General features: G+C 38.8%; 1 protein-coding gene across 3 annotated transcripts; it reads right to left on the bottom strand.

Annotated features, from left to right (window-relative positions):
- Positions 1-3,494: 3,494 nt before the first annotated feature.
- Positions 3,495-23,831, bottom strand: LOC135141492 (uncharacterized). Of its 3 annotated transcripts, XM_064072629.1 has the most exons (5): positions 23,626-23,831; positions 14,134-14,326; positions 6,213-6,649; positions 4,660-5,475; positions 3,495-4,601 (listed from the first exon to the last, which is right to left on the bottom strand). In XM_064072629.1, exons 1-5 carry the CDS (start codon positions 23,719-23,721, stop codon positions 3,927-3,929), a joined length of 2,217 nt encoding a protein of 738 aa, XP_063928699.1. In that variant the 5' UTR covers positions 23,722-23,831; the 3' UTR covers positions 3,495-3,926. The 3 variants fall into 3 exon arrangements, with proteins under 3 accessions (XP_063928699.1, XP_063928700.1, XP_063928701.1); XM_064072630.1 differs by lacking the exon at positions 14,134-14,326 and having other exon boundaries at positions 23,626-23,700; XM_064072631.1 differs by lacking the exons at positions 14,134-14,326; positions 23,626-23,831 and adding an exon at positions 13,637-13,927.
- Positions 23,832-25,886: the final 2,055 nt, after the last annotated feature.

Here is a 25,886-nt window from a genome sequence, read left to right as displayed (position 1 = left end):
AACAACCTCTTGCCTTTGCCGTCCACAAGACTAGGTCGGGGACTCCACCAACCTAAGCATCCTCATATTTTATTTCCTATCTACGTTAATCTCTCATATACGGCGGTGCGCAATCGGCAATAACCATTAAACATAGCAAAAGATACCCCGAGCTAAGTCTAACCTCCCCGCAAATAATACTCCACTGCATATATCACTTTTAGCGCGAACCCGCGACAAAGACAAGCATATTTCATTTTGTATGTGAGCTTTATATGCTACCGCGACGTTATCTGAGTTGCCTATGTGCCAAGCAAGAGCACCAAGCCGTTTTCATTTCGCTCGACTTCTTCTGCCCAAAGAAAACAGATACACATAAAAATCCACACTATCTGCCCCAATAACCTAATACTTAACGACAGACAAAACCTCGAATAATACGAAACAACAATTATTACTCTCTCGTCACGTCTACGTTTACTTATAAGTCATAAGTTTTTAAAGAAAAATCGTCTCTAAAATTTAGATATCGATCGGACAAATTACTTGAGCGGATAATTAAAAATTATCATGCATAATAATAGTTAGAATTTAATTGAACTGATGATTACGGAAATGAAGGTTAATGATTTAAAAGTGGAAGCTTTTTGCCGTTTCCTGAAAAACATTAATCCGTCTGGTGGGTCGAGCAGGTGGATGCTCACAAAGTGATTTGAAATGGTCCTTATCAATGGCTAGGAAATTAAGGTAATAAAATGTTACAATTATGAAAGCGCCTAATATTCGCCCGACATCAACGACTAAATGTCCAAAAGGAGCAGTTTTATCTCGTAAACATACTTTACTTGTTCCATTTAAGACACATAATTTTATCGGCGGCATTGCAGATACTGACAATTCACTATTTTAAAATGTTTTCTTAGGCAGAGCTCCAATGAGATAACACTCTGATAAATGCCAGCGCGTTACGTTCTGATTGAATTTTAATTAAATTTCTCGGCACAGATATACTTGTGATAGGCATCCCTGCGTCCCGTAACGGCAGTTACAGTTTTTCTTATTAGCTACAGAGCAAACAATATGCGGTTAGCTCAGATGCACTGTGCTTGTCTCCCCTTTTTAAAGAATGCTGACAGGAAATTAATTCTCAAAAATGAAAGCTGCCAAAGTAGTCCGTTCAGCGGCAGTCATCAATGATAACGGCGCATTCGTCTTATTTCATTTAATAAAGCCCGTGCAGGATGGGTTATCAGCGCTGCGAAACTAACGTTTGATTGCGCTTATGCTTTTGTAAGAGAGCGAGGGTGTTTTTAAACGTTTCGAGTGTAGAGTTACCACCTTCAATTAACACATGCTTGCATTACGTGAGTTTAAGGGATGGGGAACAAATACGTCGGATACGTCATCACTCCCCTCGCATCCAGTTGATGTAACTTCATCGCCTCATTTACATGAAATCATTCAAGTTTAAACAGTGATATTTTTGTTCCGTGTTCGGGATTAATTTGCACCTCCAAGGTGTTCACGGTGATTTAAACAGATTGAATAGCGTCGACCTATTGTAAAGGACTTGAATTGAACCCCAGTTGCATCGCGGCAAACAGTGCTTGCATCTACGATACGACATCGAGACTCGCATATACACATATATTTACACACACACACACACATACGATTTTGTTTGTCTTCATCAGTTGTGGAAATCCGAAGAAACAAATTCGTTTTTGGAGTTAGCGCCCGAGCGGCGAGGTAATGGGGTAAGAAACTTATAGTGTATAAAGAAGTGCCCTTGCCGCAACAACGCGGCATGAGTAGTAAGTGGATTCGATGAGAACCGCACTTTCCACTTACCAAGGATAAGCCCTCTAAGAGCGAGAAAAGCTTTATCCAAAGTCAATACTTAAATGATTTTAAATTCAAATCGAGGCTTGTTTCTATAATCGATCATCTCCGCCTAATTTTATTCCCGCTTATCTGGTACTTTCTCGGTGACATCGTGGCCGGAATCGAATCCCCTCTCTTCGCCGTCCCATTATCCCTAATTTTTATTGCCATTTTTATCATTACTGAGATTGCGACGGTGGCGCCGTGGAGTTAATCGGATCACAAGTCGGGCCTTTAAGAACGTGATCAGGAGATGCGGCGAGGATTTGCTGTGTACGCCTGTCTTCATCTTAGTCCCACATATCTCCCGGCCTGCGCCTTGCGCCCCACGGATAGGAGATGGAAATTGAATAAGCCAACTCAGAATGGACGTGACAGTATATTTTTTATCTTTAATTTAGCAGCGAGCTGATAAGTAGCTGCTCCCCGACGGAGCTGGAGAATATGCATTTCGCTAAAGGCGCTCAGACTGAGATTACGCTCTATATCAGTATTTATTATTCATAACCGAGGCGGAAAGTTGAAATAGTACTATAACGCATGATAAAGGAGTTTTAAATGGTGCCCGCTGAGATCATCCCTTTACCGTCGCGAAAGAATATAATTGTTACTCAGACTTTTCCATTTTTTTCTTATATTTTCTCTTTCATCGTTTCTATAGCAACTTAATAAAGCAGCTACAGCTTTACGGTGAACTCACAAAGCGAAGAACAAGCACAAAACACGACTTCTTAAGCTTGCCAATCCCGATACACCCATTCTCTCTCTTACCTGAAGTCATCCCAATTATATTTGTTCGCATACTATGTAAGTACTACCCGAACACAACTCGAAGAATTCATTTGTGCATAAAATCAGAATTAGTAAATAATGCTTTGTGTCATTGTTTTATTGCAGTATTTCTCGTTTTGAGCAACCTTACGAAAGATTGTCTTATATTTTGAATAGGGATAATGAAGCCAATCCGATTTTCCCAATTAAAAATGCTTAGAGTTAAGTAGTCTGATACCTGTATTATAACAGCAACGTCAAGAAAACTTTGATCCGGAACGGCTTTGCTAGTGTGGATGTTGAGATAAATCTGAATGTATGCCAAGTTGGGGTGGTCGGGTATTTACACCGGCTAACAGCGGCTGTACGCGGACAACGCTATCTGAAGACTGTGACATAGATTATCACTGGCTGCCTGTAGTTTCCTGGAGACTTGGAAACTTGCTCGATGACGAGCTTATTGTCATACACCCTACCATTGTCACCTATCTGATCTAATGAATTGAAACATCTGAAAGACATCCAACCTGTTCTCTATTTTAGCTTCTCTTCTGATAGCACAGCACATTTCACAGGATCTCCTACTCACATCTAATAGAAAATAGATAACGGCAACTAACTTCAATTAGATCCTCGCGTAAAAACGATCTTCGGGTAAATTGTTATAACAATAAATAAAACCTCACATTATGGGAAAAATTTATTTTTATTTACATACATATTTTATAGGTAATAAAAAACATAAACTGCGTAAAGAAAACATTATGGAGTATTTATTTTAATACACTGCGTTCACATAGACATGGCCACTGGCTACAACACGACAATTATTAAGATACAGAAAAGGAAGTAACATGGCATGTTGTACAATCATGTCTTTATTATCAACAAAACGAATCTTCTCGTTTACAATAATACAAATTTATTAACAATCTTTGGTACAATTATTATCATTCAACATATATTATAAAATTTTTAAAAAGGGTCGTACCTGCAACTGCTTTGAATCGCGTTCGCGCAAGTACCATTACAAGCATACTAACAACGTAATACTGGTTGCATACATAAAGAAAAATTTAAAACCAACGAGTATTCAGGTAAGAACGAGGTTCGTCAATTTCTGACCGTCCACTTGTTTCAGATAGACAATAAGAGAGCAAACGTTTTATTGTCTATACCAAGTTGCCTTACCCCTATTAAAAATTTTATTGATTACCTATTCAACGAAAATCAGGATACCAGTCTAAGTACAGGTTAGAAATCACACCATGAATATCAGTGAAAAGAAAATTCTAATCTCGCTCGCTGTGGTGATATTGTCCCGTCGTCTGACTGTCGAAAAGCGACATCTTCAACCTTTTGCATTTAGCTCTACGATTTTTAAACCAAAACTGAACGTTCTTTGGTTCTAAGCGTGGAAATTTTTGGCGATAAGGCATACAGTTCAACTCTTCAGTATATTTTAATATCAAATTATGAGATGGGTGGGTGTTGAGGGAGAACCACTGCTCTAATCTCGGTACTTCAGTAACAGGATCTATAAAGGTACGGTTACGTTTTCGACGTTCGTCTGCCGTCAGATTTGACATTCCTAAAGCGCTAGAACCAGGAGGTGACGTTGCAGTGTGAGACAAACCAGGGATATAATGACTCATATACATTATACTATGACTAAACATAGAATTTGGCACAAGAGGAAAACCAGCCGCTAATCGTTCTATACCATCACTTGGAGTGCGTGACAGCAGGGAAGTATCTACATCAGGAGAATTGGAGTAACGCTGAGTTATTTGTCTACTTGCCGGCGAAGTCAAATTGCTCCCGTCAAAATGACTTTTATTATCATGTTCTGTTTCAAGATCGTCCTCCTCCATATCAGAAAGGTTGATTTTATTGTTGTTTATGTGGTCGCCGGGCGAGTGGTAGTTGATCGGTTCTTCTTTGGGTTCGACTTTACATAAGTCGCCCTGAAACAAATTACTAGAATAATATTGCAAATATTAGTGAAGATATCCATATACTGACTTGGATGTTGGGAGGAGGTGGAGGAGTCGACGGTCGAGGACTGTTCTCTCTGGAGTCGTGTTTGCGTGTGGTTGTCAGCGAAAGTGGCACCGAAGGACTAGAAGGTTGAACTTCGCTCATATCTTCATCTTCTAAATCAGATCCCGCGTTCGAAAATTCGTCCGAAGTATGCGAAGCTTGCGGACCCCTCCGAACTGATAAATTATTTTTCAATCTGTGATCGGTCAACCTTTCCGAGTTTAAGTAACCATCAGAAATTAAAAAGCCCGTGCCATTGGTTGGGCTGTGATTGCTGTAACCATTTACAGCGAGGTGACAGGATAATCCGGGAGTCACGTTTCTTATTTCTGCGCGTTTTTGGGCAGCTCTTGCGTTCTTAAACCAATAAACGACATTGTTGACGTCCAGAGGTTTGCGGCCGCGTCTAGATTCAAGACCGTTCAGCTCCTTTACATACTGCTGTATTTGCTGGCGGCTGGGATGTTGATTTTCCGTAAACCAACGTTGTAGCTTAGGTAATTCTAACTCAGGATCAAAACTAGTGCGCATTCGAGTTTTTTGAGTGGGGAATTGATTATGAACTGTTTGCATGGCCGGGTGTCCAGATTCTGACAACGACCGTTCGGTTGCTTTTGATGCCTGCGGAGGAACAGAATATTGGCTGGGAAACGGACCTCCAAACTGGGACCTTCCCGCAGGAGATTGGGGACTGAATTGAGTTGCCCACCACTGGTCGAATTTTCGTCGAATTTCTTCGGATATTTCGGGTAACGGTGGGCAATTTGGTGACGTGCGACATATTTGGGAGAGGATGATCTGAAAAAATAAAAACGCAAAAAAAAATAAAGAACGATGTCGTTATTGTGAGATTTGGTCATATTAGTGGTAGATTTAAGGGTAAGTACGAAATACGATATAATTATGAGCGATGTTTGAGTTTATATTAAATGTAAATTTAAGCAAGTCTTTGCATATGGGTTTTTAGGGTGAGATTAGGGTACTTAACAGCAGACGTTCGAAGCCATGTTTTCCCGGATTTATCTTAGGTTCAGCTACATTCAAATGAAAGGCGCAAGTGTTATGATTTATAAGCCGTCGTTAGCCGAGCGCTTTCTGGCGTTGTACTTATTTTTGAATCAGAATCTCGCTTTGTGGACAAGGATCAGGAGCCACTAAATTCAGTGAATGAGCACTGCACGTCTATAATCCGTCCCTAATAAATAGAACTGGGTTCTAAACACGACTCACCCCACCGTAAGTGTTTGTTGTATTTTATCAATTGAAGAAGAGAAACGACATTGTTGGTAGGGTGGGGCTCAGATCTACTCTGTGCTGTAGGATGTAGAAGGCTTTTGATCTCATTAATACCATGAAATAATGCTACATAATCTTATTAAAAGCGAGGTTACTGCTATTCTCTGCACCCTTAATACATTCATTCCCGTTTAATTCTTAAGACGCGCGCCTCATAACCGCTCTCCTTCGAAAAGCAAGATTCCTGTTTTAGCATAGGCAAAACAAGGTATAAACAAATCCGAACGGTGTATACGTACCTCATCGAGAGGACATCCAGAAGAGATTAGCAGTCCGTGTGATTGCAGAAGCAGGAAACGTAGAAGTTTATCCTTAATGTCAGTTATCGTTCCAGGTCTTCCTCGAAATACTTGGATTCTGAGCGTAGCTATCGTGGTTAATTCTCCTAATATGTCACCGACTGTTACCAGAGGATCATCAGATATTTGCTCAAAATTAAGTGCCTTCCAATTTTTGATAATAACGGAACCTTTCGCGGCAGCTGCACTGTCAGCGGAATAGCCTAATCGAAGCAGGGCGGCTTGCACAAGGCTATGAAAGGGAGTTCCAACAGGAATTATAACGTAGCTATCGGTTTCGACCATAGGTCTTCGTCTCCAAGCATTATGTTGCAAGGAACGGTTTTCTTCCAAGGTACAAATCGCTTCGACGATACAATGAACGGGCAGCGACTTAGCTGAAACACAATAATTAATTAATTACTTACAATGAAAAGAACGACTACGGGGTGTAAGAAGATAGGGACTACAATTTCCAAGTTATTCGTATCTTGGTGAAGTTGGCAAATGATCCGTTAGCTGTCAGTGTCAAAGTTAAAAAGTGTTCGGCGTGATGGAGAGATAAATACGTAAGCAGAAGCAGTTAGAGTGCAGAGCAACACGGCAGATGATCGCGCGATACTGGAAGGGCGGAATCTCCTCAGCCATAGCGAATTTAATGGGAACGTGTAAAGCGGAAAAGTATCCAGTGATAAGAAAGACAGACAGATCAATTGATAGCAGGGTAGAGATGACAGTTAATGTAGCGGTATAGTAAAGATTTCTTCATTTCCTTTTCACCTTAAAAGATGACAAAGTTTGTTCGGTTTTCCTGTGCGCGTTTGAAATGCGTTAAGTCTCGATAACGCACTTAGCAGAGGTGATCATCGACCGGGTCAGAATTAAAGTTGCGGTAATAGAAGGCACCGGTAGCAAGTAATAAACCAAGATGAGGCGGTATTAGGCCTGCTGGTCGCCCTGTCTATGCTAATCTTGTTAGGTTAAGAAGGTTTCTGCATATTACAGAGCTTTAACTGGAGCAACCTAGACCTAGCCGCGCGTCTTAAGGATTAGTTGGCTCGACTTGAGCTTACTTACACGGCTGCCACACAAAGGACGCTACTACTATATGACGTTGGTAGTATGAAACAGTTAAAGGTCTTAATTTGTAAGTCGGTGTGTTATTTTCGTTTTATTAAGGCGGTGTTTTGGTCGGTCTTACGATGCAGATGCGGCGAACGGCGAACGACTCAGCTCTAAATCTCAGGGATCCGGCTGCAGGATCCGGCCCGGACCTAATCCTGTCGGCTTACCGCGCTGTGTATAGTCCACTAGTCGCTAATCCCACCGGCTCTAATCCAGGCGGGCTGACCAGCGTCTTAACTGGGGTTCATATTGCCTTCCGGTCCTTTGTTCTAGTCTGGCTGATCAATAATGCAACCTTATAAATAATAAGGCCAACTCTAATAACTATGTTACGGAACGTCGTCGAGGCCTCGCACTAACCACCCTTCGTCGGTATGCCCAGATTTAACCAAGTTGTCTAATTGCATTTCAGCCTTCAGTAATGCACTGAAAAATTCGATTGAAAGCCGCGTCGCGACATATAGTTTCAGCACCGGTGATTGCGCTGTTGTCGCGAAGTTTAGCCAAGTTACCGCCACCGCAATCAGGATTATGTCAACAAGTATTCACTCCGTCTCTGTGAACTAGAGAATCGACTAGTCTATTGTTCAGATAAGCACATTTTTACGTGATATTCCCTACAAGCACGCAGGATTTCGTTCGGCCACTCATTAGAGATTACGAAAAATCTTCTTCCGCGTAATGCTTTCACAAAGCAGGCTTGTTTCGGATTGAGGTTTCTTACTGTTTACTTTAATCCGTTGTTATACTCCCTTTGTGCAAGTTGTGTTTTTTTTCTACATACCTGGCTCAAGCGCTGAATTTACCTAACGTGCTGCTAACGTCCGTCGACACGTCCGGAACAGCGCGCGTCGTTGAGGCCAAAGCGTCTTACACAACAGCTTATTTCTATCCATTTTCTTATTAGCTTAAGTCTTGTTAGTCTAAAGTTTTAATTCGCGCAACTTGTAAAGAGTCGACAGTGGGAGGCGCGGAAGGGCTGTAAAGTTCAGTTTAGAGAGTGCGAAAGGGTCTTCGAACCCGCAATACTGTTTACAATAAGTCCTCTGCCCTGCTCTGCTAGCGCGCTAATACGATTTCATGCTGGATTTGCGATAAGGATTTAAAGGAGCCACTTGGATTGCGAAACATCTTCGAAGTAGAGTCACACACTGTTTTAAACAGATTCGCTCCAGTTCAAAAAGAATCTACCATTGATAACATTAATTAGGTCGTCGTCTCTTGCCGTCTATCGTGCCCAATACTGAACTACATACATGCGACACATGACCTGTTTTAATCAACAACAGGTGGCATCCTGACGCTAGTGTCATATAGGTTTATCGCTTGTTGATGGCACGAACTCCTTTTATCGATAGCATTTCCGCACTAGCGCAGCCAGCACAGGTGTAAATTCACCAATCATTTTCACCTTTCAAACTGTCATAATACGAAACGCAAAAAAAACGGTATAATGAATATTTTAGAACAATCATCACAGCGGTGAATGGTGGACCATCAAACATCAATTAGGATCGGGCGTAAAATCTTCAATAATTCTGTCACGAAAACGTCAAAAAAAATCTCGTCCGAGCGCAACTCTACCACTCTAAAAACGATTTACGAAATTGGTTAGACAAAGGTTAACGCCTATGTAAAAAAAAATCTTTGTTACCTACTTCACTTGTTACGGAGTTCATGAAATCGTATCATTTATTTTGAGCGAAAGCGCCATAGTCTGGTACAAAGCTCGTCTAGATAAACATCTTTTTGTTTAGGGGAAAAATAAATCAGTAATAACCCTACCATCAGGCGGAGTCTCTCCGGGATCTTAATAAGTAAAATGACACAGAATAGAGAAGGAAAATAAGAACCCACGTGACAAGGACGTACAACGTACACAGACGTCCATTTCACGACCAGTAAAGTCCGCATAAATCTGTACATCTGACGCACAGTCCTTACACTATTCATCTGTACGTCTACTGTACATCCATCTTTAGTATATTTGCGAATATTTTCTGCAAATACCTGGATACCGAACCAAAAATGATGCGTCCTATGGAGTCGACTTTATTTTGTTCAAAATGGACATAAAATTTACGTTTATTTGACCTCCTCTGTTACGTGGGATTACATCATTATTAACATGGATAAAGATATAAAAGAAACATGCTGAAACTGTATGGCAATGGGGTTTAATAATGAAATGGTGAAGACGAGAGTAAATGTGAGCAATAATATAAGTAAATTAATATTTTATGAATGATATTGAAGATGAAGAAACAGATAGAGGTAGAAGATTCGATAAAATTGTGTCGGAAGAAGGTCGCTGCGGGCTGCAAAATTTAAATTTAGTTGAAGTGCAATGCGTATTTAAGAAAGGAGTGTAGAATCATAAAAAGTAAAACAAGTATTGGAGTAAAAATATGTATCCAATATTTACATTTCAAAAATCAATTTCGTGGTGTACGTTGACATCATAACAAGGAAAATAATGCTAACTGCAGCAAAGTCTAAGCTAAGAATGTAGTAAAAATGTAAGGACAATCAATGTAAATGCTTGAGATTTGTAGTATTAAACAATGGAAGAAATAAAACAATTTAATTAATTAGCTTAGTTTTCATTTCAATGACGACGATAACACGGAGATTGAGAACTGCGTAAAATTATAGGTTTTTCTAAAAATGTTATTCAAAGGAAAATCGAACAGATTATTAACATCTGTGGAGATTTGAACATAGCAGATAATGACAAGACAACTAACTGTATTCATAGTTCAGACCACACCATCTACAGATAACGCCAAAAATTTTTCCAATGAGTATTCGGAATTATTTTTACTGTCTATTGGTCGTTAAGATTTCAGTAAATTTGGAATCATTATATGTGTATATAAAAAATGTTCGACTTGTTAAAATACGAGTTTTGTTTAAGCAGTTTTTGGAGTCATTGCCTCCCGAGAGGTTTAAGTCTAGGATAAAAGATTTGGGGGCAGCTTTTTGCTTCGCGTTCGTTTGAAGAGCGTCTTACAGCGGTATTTAATTTTAAGAAACCCATTGAAAAATGAAGAGAAACAAAAGAAAATCTGTCCGTAATCGGATTTTTGGTAAAAGCCATATAAATTAATAATCACGTTAACGTCCCAACCGCGACCGAATGTAAAGTGAGGCAAGTTAATTATTTCTTTGATCGTTTATTGGCTACTTAGGAAAATGTGAGGCGAAGCCAACGAAATATTCTTAATGAATATATCATTTCGAAGGCGGATGTGCACTATCACAGTGTCGGTAATCCGCCCGCGCTCCCCGCCGGACGTTTATCTGTTTCCGTTGTTGATCCCCTTCAATCCAGTCGGTGTTCGAGCCGAATATCCATTGGTTTTAGTCGGAGCGAATGCAACGCACATGCAGCCGATGCAGTCCTAATCCGGCTCGTGCTTATCTCCTCGAATCACTCATCTGTCTCCTTTCGGCCGAGTCCGGCGATCGCAGATCGCTTTCGCCCGGATTAGGCTGGATCCGATAAACCCGGCCACGTGCACTTCCCACAGCCCTCAGTGGCGGCTGCTCGCGTTGTGTACGGGTCGCCAAATGAATTTAGACCTTCATTGCTGCCTTTAATCCAACATTTTGTGAAAAATCACCGGGTTTAAAAAAATACAATCGTGACAATGCTGGAACATACAATGCCCGAATATGCTCGAAAACAATATACAAGTATGTGTACGACAATAGTTAACAAGGTAACGTAAGAAACAGTATTAGCTATTGTGGATAAAACTGTACAACAGGTATCAAAGCGGAGCTTTCGCAAAAGCTTCAAACTCAAGTTATCAAAAATTTTTCTTGTGATGGAATTTCACCAAATAGAAAGCGCATGATCCTCTTTATGGTCCTTAATTCTTACAGCTTTTGCTTTGCTATAACGATGATCATGGCCCGCACGTAAAAGATGGAGTTAACGTATCCTTCTTATTGTTAACAAATGCAATGAATGCCCGAGTTGCTGTTTACAACAAACTATTAACCAGATCAACTGTATGCAGGGTCTCCTACTGGTCTGCTCTGCCTACCCTGGCGGGCCGCCACTGTCCCTCAGCCTGTATATCCCGTTCATGTGATCGTTGCAACAGCCGGGATTAATTATTTCGTTTCGATGTTATAATACCGGTTGGCAGATTGCGATGCGACTAGAAAGGACAGATCACCTTGGCGACACCTAAGCCTGGATCAGACGGACCGCTAATCCGCCGATATGTTGAGGCTGCACGCCATACGCGCCCACTATGAATACAACTACAAACCTGTTCGCTTCTTCCTCTAATCCCAATAATATACGGATTAATTCGGCTAGGGATTAAGTTTAGCCATTGGTGCGTGTTATCGTCGCTCTCCAGGAATGCACTACTTTCTGCACGTTTTATATAACATACGCTTCACTGACTTCGCTCCTTAAATTTTATTCATTAGACCACATTCGTGTTTACAGAGACAAAGCTTTTTTACACTCGCACTTTTTCAGCTTTTCTCGTAATCCGAAAAAGATTGCCGTTGTGTTCAATGAACGCCGCTGTTTCATTCTTGGAACAACTGAGAGAAACCGCAGCGGACTTTGGAAATTAGTTAAATTGGCGAAATATTAATTATCATTGCCGTAAGCGATGACATTTCTTTATTCAGTGAGGGTTCAGGTTTTTCTCATACAGGTCGTTAGTTTGTAAAGAAAATGTGTGTGTTTTTGGAATTTTTAGTTATCATTGGGTATTCCTCAACTGAAAATTGCAGTGATGGTTAATCGTTTGCGCACTTGACTTGGACGACTTGTATAAGTCAAAATTTCAGTTTCTGACACGAACCTTAAAAAATCTTGTGTATTCAATTAATCGTGTTTGCTGAGCTTTCAACATTTTGAGTACAAATATCCTATATCATTAGCAAAACTAAACCGAATATCGCATTAGCATTATCAATAATATTCTAATGATAAGCTTTATTATTATTAGTGTATTATGACATTAAATTCCAGAACAAAGATACGTGTGAGTCATGTGCATCAAAAGTGTGTTATAAATCTTGTACCTTTTCTAGTGACATAAAGAGGTTTAAACAATGACAGTACAGAAATGTTAAGATTTTTTCATGGGATAAAGTAATAAATAATCTATGTCTCCATTATTTATCGTATTGCAAATACGACTCAGCATTACAGCGATAAATCACTGTGTTTCTTCTATATTAAATCTGCATTTTGGGATAAACCCGCTTTATGCTGAATAAATACCCTAAACGTTGCAGCTGAATTGGTTTTTGACATTTGCAGGTGTTGTTAAAGCATTGGCAACACGCTAAGCTTGTTTAATCCGTAATAACCGTAAAAAACCGACTTATGTTTGTGTTTTGAAACTTGCTTTGCTATGAAAATATTTCCCCAAAAGACAGAGAGAAACAGTCTAGATCGTTTATAGATGTATATTGCTTTTTATTCAAATTGTCAACGAGTTCTGACAATTAAAAAATTAATATTTACTTGGTAGTACTTACAACCAACTGTGTTTTCTTCAAATATTACTCAATTTTTTCTTTTTTCTAATTTATATTTTTGTAGATTGAAAAATTCGAATTTAAATATTGTAATTTTATTTTGATGGTAATTCGGCAAGTTTTGCATTTTGACTATATTAAGTTAAGAAGTTGAATCTGATTAACTTTATATTTATAGAATGTGGATTAGTTTGACTAAGGCGGTCTTATTTATTTTTATCTTATCGATAGTCATGGTGTGATTGGTAATGTCATTTCGCATAGATTGGATTACTTCAATGACGAAATCAGCTTGGAAGCTCTATAAGTAATCTTAAGTGATCAAGAGATGCAAGAATTTTGTTGAAAAATTTTACGAGCAGCGGTGATTTTGGTCGTGTTTAAGGAGTATTTTTTTGTTTGTAAATAACGTAAGCGAATTGAGAAAGAGCGTTTGTATTCATGTAAACTAATGTAAAGTTTTAGGAACTGTTGTGAAGGTAGTGGTGTATGAATAGCGTGAGTTCGTACGATTTAAAAGTGTTGAAATGCGTTGTGTGAGGTAAATGTAGGTGAGTGAATAGATGGAACGTTGCATGGAAGCATTAGTAATAAATTTGAGTGTTATGTTTTCAATTTTTCTTTTATATTTGATCCCTCGTGAATGTTAATCCTGCGCGGGCTTAATCCCCTACTTCCCGTCTCGAAGCAGGAGGAGGCCAGAGTCCCTCTAATCCCAGCTTCCTCTAATTCCCTACCTTCAGCTTAATCCAGCTTTAACTGGCCTACCATTGCTAGTCGGCTCGCTACTATCCCGTCGATGTGTCTGTATGGCATATGGGCAGACTGCATACCTGATCCGACCGCTGAATGTTTTTGGGTCGGGGTGTACCGGGCTGCAGCCGTTTCATCAATCATGAGCAGATAATCTGCTTAACGCCGCACAATCCGCTTCAATCCGACCGACGAGCGGGGCGAAGGGCGGCGGCCGGTAACCTCGCCGGGCGCGGATAAGCCGCCTAGCGCGGCGGCGATTCTTAGCCCACGTACGCTGAACATTTTCGGCCGAGACACCGTCAACCTGTTAGAAAAGTGCAGGATCAAAGACACGGTTCTCCCACCCCGCGAGTGAACCCTTTGGCGATCGTCTACCGCGTGCTGGTCCCTGCGTTTTGCGAACCACGGTAGCGTTGACTCGTCTCACGGGAAAATGCTCACCGTACGCGTCTGTCCGGCTTAATTCGCGTGCCCCTACCTGTCGAGGTCTTGGCCGCGTCGAACTCCTCTTTGACGGACGGCGGGGACACGGTGCTCTCCGGAGGCGTGCGGGGCTGCGTGGGGGTGGCGACGCGCTCCGCGGATTCCCGGCTGGAGCGGCCGGTGGCGGCGGGAGTCGTGCTCGGAGGAGACGGAGTTTTGCAGGTCCTCGTCAGCGCTAACGCCTGGCTCTACAACAAATAAATCAAACGATTAACTCTTGCATGAACAACGTACAAATCTGGCCGGTTGACTAGTCTATTGCGACCGCGTTTAATCTGGGTTAAGTGGGGTCAAAAAGCATCTGAATTCCTGAACGTTATATTTGTCAGACGTTCGACAAGCCACCACTGGAGAGAAATGAGGGGCCTCGATAACCCTATCGCGCTCATTCTTCTCCCCTAACCAATGCACTTTCTACAAAACAGCCGACTCAGATCTAAGAAGATCTAACTAAATCTGCATGACTCATAATTCCCTTAATCCGCATATAACAAGCATTTGTGTGCCGGTTTTTTAAGCCGTATTCTCAGTCTTCAGAATTAAATAAGCTCATGAACTTCTACCACTCCATCATTACTTGCTCAAATAAATCTCCCCTGCAATTTCTAATCCGCGTTAATTTAAAAACAAAAACCTCTACGGCTCTAATGTACATTACAACCATCAGACTTCTTGCAATCGGTATGGTAATCGCCTAACACAGTTCTATCTCTCTTAATTTCTGCAACAATATATTTTTGGGAAAAAATTAACATTCATTTTGTTTTCTACCGTGTCAAAATTATTAAGAGAAAACCTTGCACCTACGTTAACTACAATTTGAGCCACGTATTTTTTAAATAGGTGAAGGGTCAGTTCGTGCTGTCTCCTTGTCGAGTCTTAAAATAAATTTAAATGAGAAACGTAATCTGATATACACAAGTTACAGATTTTAATAACAGAATCATCAACCACAGATTAATGAAAAAGGTAATAGAATTTTGCAGTTCACAAAAAAGTAAAACAGTTTTAATGCCTTCAATCCATGGAATCCGCTAATCCGTCGTGGATAACCAACAATAATAATAGTGATAGTAAACTTATTCCGCTTCACCTTTCCTAAATAATACAATTTTTGTTGAAGATAAGACTTAATTAGTGCGGCGAATCAGAATTGTATAAACGTCAGTTTATAAACCTACAGGTGTCGTACGTGTACGCGTTATTAAGGTGACAGTTTTATGTCGCGAGATACGCAACCGTCGGGGAGCATACAGGCTGCATTGGTGCAACTAATAGTGAATTAATCAGCGAAGGGTTCGCATTCAAGCCTGAGCCTAATTTCCTCCGAATTAGTAGTCATGAACACACGACCCTCGTAAACAACCAACCCACACACTTATGATACAAAACAACTTTTGCCTCACACGTTTCCCCAAAAAATCCATCAAACCATTTATCTTTTTATCCTTGCCAAGGTCAAAAGGAATTGAACAACACGCCAGTGTTTTCCCTCAATCACACCCGACATGCTTGACTAGATTTGGGTCAGGACTACGCGAAGTGTCTGGATATTGACCTTTTCTACTAACTGCCAATTGAAAGAATTTTTTACTGACCTAACGTTTCTCTGGCGGACAAAAATTAAACAATATCATGGAATAAACCGTCTGTGAAGTTATGATGAAAGTTATTAAAATCTAAGAAAACACAAAAAAGACGATTGTTTGTAGTTTGTGGCATGAAATTCTATCGATACGAATAACAATTTCGGGCATAGTAGGCCAGGCCACATTGGGACGGTGTAACTTTACCGTCTAACGTCTTAAGCGGTAGTATGTGTGAAAATCGCATTACTAGGATTATTCCTTTAATCGGTGGAGCGTCGATGTGTGTATTAGTCTGGAAAACTAGACATTCTCGCGGTTGGCGGACTAATTCTAACCTAAAAATGATTTTTCTGCATAGTCGATATTAACCAAAAGTTGTACTGGAAAATAATACATGAATCGGTGTGAGAATTGCTGCGCACAGTCGCTGTAGTGGTGGCGAAAATCAGATTGCAGACGTAAGGAATCTGGTTCATTTTTGGTACAAGAGTGAGTGACAGGACGGCTATAGCTTAACTTCTACGAAACAGTGCGCAAAAAGTGCCAGCAGTTGTGTAAGTATGCAGGGCCAGAATAGGAGCATCGACCTGGCAGACTATCGTGGCTGCCGAAACTGCACAGGGTTACTGCCGATGGTGATGGTACTCTCTCAATGTTTCGATCTTCTAGCCCATTATGATGCACCCTGCACTCTTCTCCTTACTACTACACCGCGCCGTCCAGTTTAACGATGTGCCACTGCCTTCAGCCGCATTAATGCACCGGCCATCAGCCGACCACCATCCATTCATCACAATTGACTTCTCCCTTAAATGCTCTACTTCAAGATATACCCATCATGACCGGAATATACTTATCCAATTAGGCTAACTGGAAGTGGTACTAGAATATTCTATCATTCTGAAAATTTTTGTATCGGCGGGATTCGTTCAAAATTTCTCTTGCTTCTGGTGAAACGGATGCGGGAAAGTGAGAGAAACGTCAAAGAAACAAGAAAATGTGGTTGCGAGAAAAACTTACTTAATTATTCATACTTATGCAATTTCTGTGTTTTATATTGTTCTATAACATTATTGAATGGTAGCAAGACATCAAAATTTTAAAAACTTTACAAATGTATGCACAAAACTCTATGCGCCGGTGACATGTGACTATCTTCGGATACCGCTCAAATTCACATTAAACTTAGCTTTTATCGTAGTTGTGATAAAAATGTAAGTGATGTTCGGAACTGGACGATTTCATATCAACTGTCAATAAATCGCAAAATTACGTGACGACGCTGTCAATAACTTTCGACTTTCCACTTGTCAGTGACATAAGTTTATGAACTGTGACGACAGATGCATCTCCTTACAAAAGTTTTATTTCTTTTGTATAATTTATGTTATTTTCTAGACTATAATGTATGTACTTTACAAGAATGTGGCTATTTGTAATGCAAACAATAATCTGTATGATAATAAAATGCACTGAATGATATCTACAAAATAAAAACTATAGCGGATTTAAGTGCAGATTTAATGCTTTGTGTTGATGATAAAAGATAAAATCAAGCGAATATGTATTAGGAGTATTATTGGTTCGGTGAAATACCATAGAGATTATTTGTTTCTATTAGTTAATTGCTATCAGATTCAAAGCCCACTGGAACTGTAGAATGGATTCGTGTTTGTTGACAATCGGAATCAATTACTATCTAATGACTTCAGAAAAAATGTGTTCGTGAAAACTAGAAATGATATAGAAAATACATAACTAATTTGACAACGGTTGCAAACTAAATATTTTCAAAATAAAAAAACATCAAAAATTTTTCAAAAAAATATTAATCATAACTTCTCAACGTATAGGTTTGTAACAGTTTCAGAGAGATTATCATTTATATCAGATGACGTCATCAAAGTTCTGGCGGGAAAGAATAAACACTAAATGCTTTTATTTCAATTGTTTGTTCAAAACTACTGGCAAATTGTCGTCTGTATAGGAAACAAGTTGGCGATGAACGAAGAATCTGCGATAAAATTTATCTTATATTTTAATTTTTTGAATATGTAAAATTTTTTTAAATACATACATCTATTTGTATAAAACTTGTTCAAATTTTGTATTTCTGTATTGAAAAAATAATTTTCTGGAACATTGGAAATGTTCACGTTGTATTTAAAACTTTGTAAATTCTTTATTTATTTTTTATACGATGGACACACCATATATTTTTTTTTTGAAAGTAAATATTGTTCAGTTTAGTTTTAGAGTTAAGACTTAAAAAAAATCTAAGGTTAAAAGATTGTAATTACGCACTGAGATAATCGAAGAATATTACATTATTTGTGCAAAATATTCAACATTAATTGCAAACGACATAGATTAAAATTGATGCTGTATTCCAAAATACGCGTTATTATTAGGTATTATCCGAAAATATAATAACAATTACTATAAAATATAAGCTTGACGCAAGCCCACTTCTGAAATAATATAATTTGATGATAGTGACAGCTCTAGATCATAGTTTTGTGGTCTCATTTAGCGCATTATCCCTATGCACGTCGAGGTCAACTTTAATTACCAAATATATTGCAATAATATTCCACATTATAAAACTAATATTGCTTGAACAAGCATTTCTGATATAAAAACACATACAGCGTTTAAGGATAGTGTTTTTCAGGAGCAGCGACAGATTCAACAAGTGAAACTAAAATACGAGCAAAAAAATTGGTCCTCGCACCTAAAGTACAATGAAACTAAAATTTTCTGGGAAAATGGAGTGAACCGTTCCTGATTAAAAAATATGAATGTCACAAGTAAAAACTCATCACATTTTGGGTAGAATTTATTCGGCAAAATTTTGAGATGACGTCATAAATTTTTTTAACAGAGAAATTTTGATTAACACTTTACCATGCTGACAAAGTAAAAACGAGAGGCATAAATAACCCCCCTTGCCCCTCAGCACTAAGAGCAATCTGACGCTGAAGTATTTATTTATGTTTATACATCGAAAGAACGTTACGTAAAAATGCGTTTGTCTTCTCAAAACACAAAACTAAAATTATTAATTAATCCACAATCGAACAAAATATTCTGAATATTAAAATTCTTATTTTATCATTATTATTATTACGTGTTTTTCACACTTTCGAGGAAATGGGGTGACTCGTTATTAATTTGACCAATAAAAAATTTGTAATGAAGTCATCAACATGGATAAAAATTTGACAACAATCGGTCCAGTAGTTTCGGAGATTAGTTTAATAAAAATGGATACAAACACCAGACAGACAGACGGAAACGGGAGACTACTTTTAACGTACTGGATGGACTCGAGTACTATACTTCCTTAGCTGCCGCTCGGGAAATAAAAAGTGCTTAGAAAGAGAAATACTAAGTTATTTATAACGAACTTCCTTGCGGTTGAAGCACAAACAATACCGGCTTTTGCAAGCTGTCGGCGTAATCTTTACACATTTATTTCATTTTCCGGAATATAGTGAATGAACTAATCGTGAAATTATATATTTGATGTGCCTAATTTTTTGAGTGAGAATATATTTTAATCAATTTTGTTGAGATATGCGTAAGTGGTGATGGAATATTAAATTATAAGTAAAGTAATATTTAAGAGTATGGGTTTAAAATAGATTTAACTACTAAGTGATGTAACCAATTTTCTAGAAAAGTACATAGTTAAAATCAAAGGTGGATTATTTAAAAATAGGCCAAGGATTATGTACATTTGGGGCCAGGTTTAATTAAAATGATGTCATCGATTTCATGGAGGGAATTAATAGACCAATTTTTATTAACATCCAACACCTATATGGTGATATCAAGCCACATTGAAGGTAATCGCTTCAGAAGTTTGAGAAATTAATAGCACATTTTCAACAAATGAAGTAAAAAATAAATGAAAAAGGCAATAACTATGAAAATAAATAAAATGGAAAGAATAATAAGATTTCCGAGCTGTCCGTCGTCTCTGATCCGTTGACCGTGCTAATCGTCGAGTTTTTGGAAGTATAAACATAAACACTAGAAGTTAAGCATGCTATTATTACTGAGGGGACTTTTTCCCTTTAGATTTTTACTTTATAGAGGTTACCACAAAACAAAAATCGCAAAATCAATTTTATAATTTTTCAAAGAAACGGATTTTTTTAATTCAGTTCCGTTTCCGGGGTGGCTCATGACTTGAGAAGGTGATGAATCTAATTTGAATTTAATTAAATATAATATCAAGAATTTCGGCAAATTCGACGGTAAAGTATCAATATCAAGTTTTCCATAAATTTTGTTAAAAGATGCTCACTGCGTATAAATTTGCGTAATTTACCTAAAATTGTTTGCAACTGGCTCTGAAAATATCTGTAAAAGAACTTACTTTCCAAAACATTGAAGACAGTATCAGTTTGTTGAAAAATTAACTTATTAAATTACTCGTATTCTTGATTACTGAAATCAAATTATACGCTGACTTGATACAAGCAACTGTAGAAACGTGTAATACAATTTTTTTTTAGCGACATTTTGAATGATGCACACACAGAATTACCACAAAACAATCAAAATTTTGAGAATTCTGCTTTTTAATATTAGTGCAATAGTGGGGAAACGCACGTGCTGCGCACTGAAATATCACTGTCTGTCGCCGTTGCAAGCACGGAAAATGAGACCAGGCCCAATTTTATATTTTTTTAACACATCCGGTTATGGGTGCATTACGGACAGCTTACATATTAAACGGCATCAGTTTTGCGTGTTGAATGAATCCGATTTTTTTATTCTAATTTTCCCATACAAACTAAAATGAATAATTTAATATCGAAAAAGCAACGAACCAAACTAAAATCACTCCAAAAAATAAGTTTATTCAGAAGTTCTAGCAAAAACATTTTTTTCCACGCATTGTATTTAAAACAGTGTAATTTGCTTCATTAAAAAATACGTAGGCTCCACTGCAGCAATTTAATAAACGAAAGTAATTTATGCACACGCCAGCATCCGATCTAATAGAATAAAGGGATCTAGATGCCGCTCAAAATTAAAAAAATTAACTTAGTTATTAAAAGATTTTTTTGTTGGATGTTCTTCTGTCAGTACGGACTTTCGTCACAACTTTCATAAAAAAATATTTCAAAGGTAAATTTTGTTTTGTTAACATTTTTGAAATTTTGGCTATTACGAACAATTTCACACTGTTTACTTTCCAAATAGCTAAAAGGAGTATTTGTAATGGGGACTTTTTATAAACGTCTCGTTACATACATACATGCTTTCTTGCCACTTCACAGCTCGTAGACTACGAAAACACATGTTTCATGTTTCCGCCGCTTTGTTTGTCGCAATTGCTTGGACAAATAATTTCAAACTACCACACCAATGTTAACAAATCCGTTCCAATTTCAAAAAAATTCTGGATTATCAGTCGTTGTCACAGTGAGCTTTTTATAGCTTTCGCGCTATTCGTTTTCAACATTGACCCAAAGAAAAATCGTAAATTCTTCCTCCGAGAGAATGCAACGTCGCAGGATCACAAATTGCAATATTAAATAATTAAAAAAAAAACGACTGGCGACAATAAAACCGTTTTCGAGGAAAACTCTAAACAAAAAACTAAAAACATTTCTATAACCCTTTCATGTGCCACAAAATTACGACCGTTCTTCCCGCAACTGACCTCACATCGTTCTGCACCGGAAGACGAAAGCTCGTAGTTTATGCTATTTATAAAAAGTCGCAAGCGACATGAAAGCTTCGGAAACGCAACGCTAACACCTGACAATTGTGTTTTATTGTCGGGGTCTCGACGACGTATCAGTGCTAATTAATGCGTTATACGTACCCAAATAAATTAACTACGTACAACCAGTTTAAAGGGATATAAATATGAGGCAATTGACACGGTAGTCCTGTTTTAAAATATAATTTCGTGGAATGACCGGTACGAGAGGACCGGTGCAACCTTTCATGTGTAACGCCCGGAAGGACATGATGTTTTTACCTGTGTTTCCCACCTGTAGCACCCTATTCAAACCACCCTCGCTTTCACGATACTAATAAAACGGTTTGCTTACAGGGAACAATTTTATTATTTATTTATGACGATTTCGTGCGCGGCGCCGAACAGAGCGCGTACTTTACTATCTTATCGAAGTGGATTTAGTTATTATTAATCTAAGCAGCTGGTAACGAATTCATCCAAGATGACACTAGCACGTCTTATGTGTTTCTGGAAATCGGGCGGTGCGTTAAAAAATGTTATTAAATTCGCATCGAAAGCGTATTAGCGCGATAATCAATAACGCGGCGGTGATTAGGCCCTTAAAAACAATTTTTATCTCTCAGTTAATATTTACTAAATCACGGTTTTGTATATTGGATAACAAACACGGCAGGGATTTATCGTGTAAACTTTATCGAATAAATAGTTATTTAAAAGCGGCCACTTGATTCGTATTTTGACTGCCAATTAATGCAAGACGTTGTAAAACAAAAATCTAAAAAGCAGGTATACGTCGAAGCTTTAAAGTTTCAAGGTGAGCTGTAATCCCCATTACCGGTCAACCCGGATTAAGGACGAAACTTATCGGCCCTCGGAAAGGAAGGAAGGCAATAAAACCGGAAAAGTTTACTATTATAAAATTTACAATCGCCCATAGAAGATAACGGCGAATTTTATTTGAAAACCATTTAGAAACCAGTTGTAAAGTATTTTTAAATTGTGGAAGTCGCCGGCTCCGATGCTCTACGAGATTAGGGAAAGAAAACGATTAGTGTAAACCTATTAGTCATAAAGTTAATGCTTTATTTAATGACAACCTTATGGGTCCGGTCCCTCCCAGGTACCTGATTCAGGTAAAATTCACAATGGGAATGTCTATTATAACAGCAAAACAAAACATTTTTTAGTCGGCGCCTAATACTGTTAGTGATATTGGTAATGCAAGAGCAGGTTATTTCTAATGTGATTAGCTGTAACAATGTGATTGTAAACTTGTAGTGATCACAGTTTTATTACACCATTTGGGACGTACGTAGTGTCGTGATATTTTTGCCAAGTTTCTTCTACTGTATGAAATTTGTTAGTTTATCTCGTGATATATCCCTACGAGTTTTTGATTTATAATCTAATAAAACATTTAAAAACAAACTGATAATGGAGCGTATAATCATTACAAAAAACCTTGTTCATACGTATCTCAGCAACCAATTAAAATCCCATCCGCAACAGCGCACACTTTGCATAACTCCCAATCAGCTTTGACAAAAATCGTTTTTAAATAAAGCGTGCAGAATACGTTAATGCACTGGTAATTATAAATAAATGAGGAATAATATCTTCACAAATTATACAACATGCAGGTCATACATTGTAATGTATAAATAACTAGCAATGACGTCTTAATTAAGCCTATTCTAACTTGTTTGCCATTACCACCTAATTAAAATCAAAGTAAAAATAATTATGATACATATTGAGTGACCCGAGTCGTATTTCGCTCCCGACTCGTGGTACAATTTTTTTTTTTTTTTGTAATTTTCGCGAACATCAAAACGGGCGTACTAGGATGAGGGCCATCAATTTTATCGATTCCCGATCGGCACTTTTATCCCGCTCGGCTAATCCGGCATTTGCTAAATCCGGGATTAACGGGATATTCCGGGAAACAGATCGAATCCGGGCCGTAATGATTATTCAGCGGCGGATGGGCAGATTAACGAGCGGCGAATATTCGGCGGGCGATCGCGAATTTAACGACGTTAATAAATAATCGTTTTTACGCGCGTGCAAGTGCACGCAAGAACCCTTAATTGGCAACGCATCCACCTCGGCGGTCGGCATGCGATCCCGCTAATTCGCTAATTAGCGGCTGGACTCGGGCGGAATGTACCTGCGTGGCGACGTCGGCTAGTGGAGCACCCTTGGCGTTGGCGGCGACCCAGGCTTCAGCGAAAGTCTCCATGGCACTCTGAAAGTCCATCGTCATAGGTTCGAATTTTCGCGGACCGATTAGAGCGGCGTGAGCATGACGAGCGTGAGCGGCAACGTGACTGAGCGCTCGGAGCCGGCAGCGACGCGGCAGCCGGTCGACGTGAACGCCCGGCAACGACTAACGACTGGCTCCGGAGTCGGCGGGCGCGAGTGGCGGCGGTGCGAACTAAGACGGGGTAGAAACGCGCCACCCCTTGCATGCGCTCACCGCGCAAACGGCTTATGCCCTCAAAAAACGATCAACTCGCACTTTTTCTTAATGACGCGCCCGGCCCACCGGCCAACCAGTCCGCCGCGGCGCCGAGGCGCCGGAACGGGCCCTCGACGACGCGGACGTCCGGGAAGCGGCGCCCGCCGCCGGCCCCGGCGTCCAGGTCGTCGCGCTTTTTCGACGACGTGGATGCCGGTTTCTTCGAAACTTTCAGCCGGACGGGCGCCTGCGCCCACGGCCGGAGGAGCGTCGAGACGCTCAAATGAATAGGTGTGTAGGCGGAGTTCGAGCGTCGGGATAGGCGGTTCTGAACGGAGGTATGTCCCACCCGCAACAAAGGGTTCAAGCAAATTATTCATCCCTACAGATTTCCGCATAAAATAAAATAAACGGCTGTAATGTGATGCACACGACGGGTCCCACATGCGCCGGAATATTCTGCTCCGGAGAATGTGAGGACTGCGTCTTTTTGGAACGTTATGGTTTTTCTATGATAATTTTATAACTTGAGTGCTGTACTTCCAACCGTACAGATACAATCGTGCCAATTTTATCTAATCGCAATTTACATATGCCACGAACATGCACGGCATATTGAAAAATTGATAACCACTCGAACGTACCTACACTTCCAAAATCGCTCATACGAATCCCCGATCTTAGACACATTACGAAATTCGCCAACTGCATCGTATAACGATAATGTATTCATGACCGTTTAAATCATACCAATATTAAAAAAAGAAAAAACTACTATATACCTACCTAGCGTGGTAACGGCTCGGAGAACACGAACGTAGAAAGAAAATACAAATTGAAAACACTTCATCAAAATGGGAAGAAATTTAAATGTTGACTAGACTCCAAGGTATTACGTCTCCGAGCCAAATTGAAAGTATAATTCTACTAGAGCGAGCGGTTTAAACGCACTTTTTAGGATTTCTAAAATGTATTTTTTTACGAACACGAAACTCGTCCAACAATTAACACAGTGTTATCGAATTTTGAAAATGGTGCCATCAAACTATAACTCGTTTATTTTGACAGACTGACATTTCGCTAATTTAAACAAACTTAATTAATTGCATACGAATTTTGGTGAAACGGACTGACTTAACTCGTAATGAAAACCCAACATTAGGTGACAACTCTAAAAGTCTTTCGTAATAAAAATTTAAAAGCAACTTATTAAAGTAAATTAGGTGTAATAGTTCAGCGTACCAGCGCTTTCGTTGTCTATAACAACACGTGGAGTCCATAATAATTAAATTAAATTACACCTGGAATTATTAATTTTAATCATACCATTGCATATTTGTATTTACCTTTTTTATAGAATGATGGTTCAGTTTATAATTATGTAGATCTAGTAGATGTAGGAATTTTTCCTGTATTTCAAGTTAATCCAGTCTGGATAATTTACAGTTTACAACATTGTTGCTAATATATTTTTCTAATGTGTTTTGAGTGAAGGTTAACAGAGAAAATATTATTGTAATAATTTAAAAAGGCATTGGTAACATATAAACACTTAAATAACTAGAGCAAAAAGATTTATACATACAAACGGATTTTTTTTTCAGATATAGAAACATTTTTTGGAAATTCTTCTTGGTTATAAGAGAGAAATTGACAATTTTCAAAAAAGTTTCGTCTTGTTTATTAGCGTTCTAATTAAAACTTTCCTATTTTTATCGTTCTTTGTTGAACTTGACTTTCGAGGTAAACGCTAATGCAAAATAATCCACTGAAGACGCAATGTTGTCAATTATGTTACTCATAAATTGACGCTTGTGCAGGTATTCCCTATACGTATGTTAACACTACGATGTAATGTAAATATAATTATCTTTTGAAGTTTCCAATTCCTATACATGTAAATATTGTTACGATTTTTTAAATTTTATTCTGTGCTAGGTGTTATTCTCTGCGATACTATTTTCTTTTTT

Source organism: Zophobas morio, unplaced genomic scaffold (genome assembly GCF_036711695.1).
Source record: "Zophobas morio isolate AGI-343-1 ecotype UQ-CSIRO unplaced genomic scaffold, CSIRO_AGI_Zmor_V1 ptg000044l, whole genome shotgun sequence".
NCBI classification, from domain to species: Eukaryota; Metazoa; Arthropoda; class Insecta; order Coleoptera; family Tenebrionidae; genus Zophobas; species Zophobas morio.
This window is presented reverse-complemented; position numbering and strand designations above follow the sequence as displayed.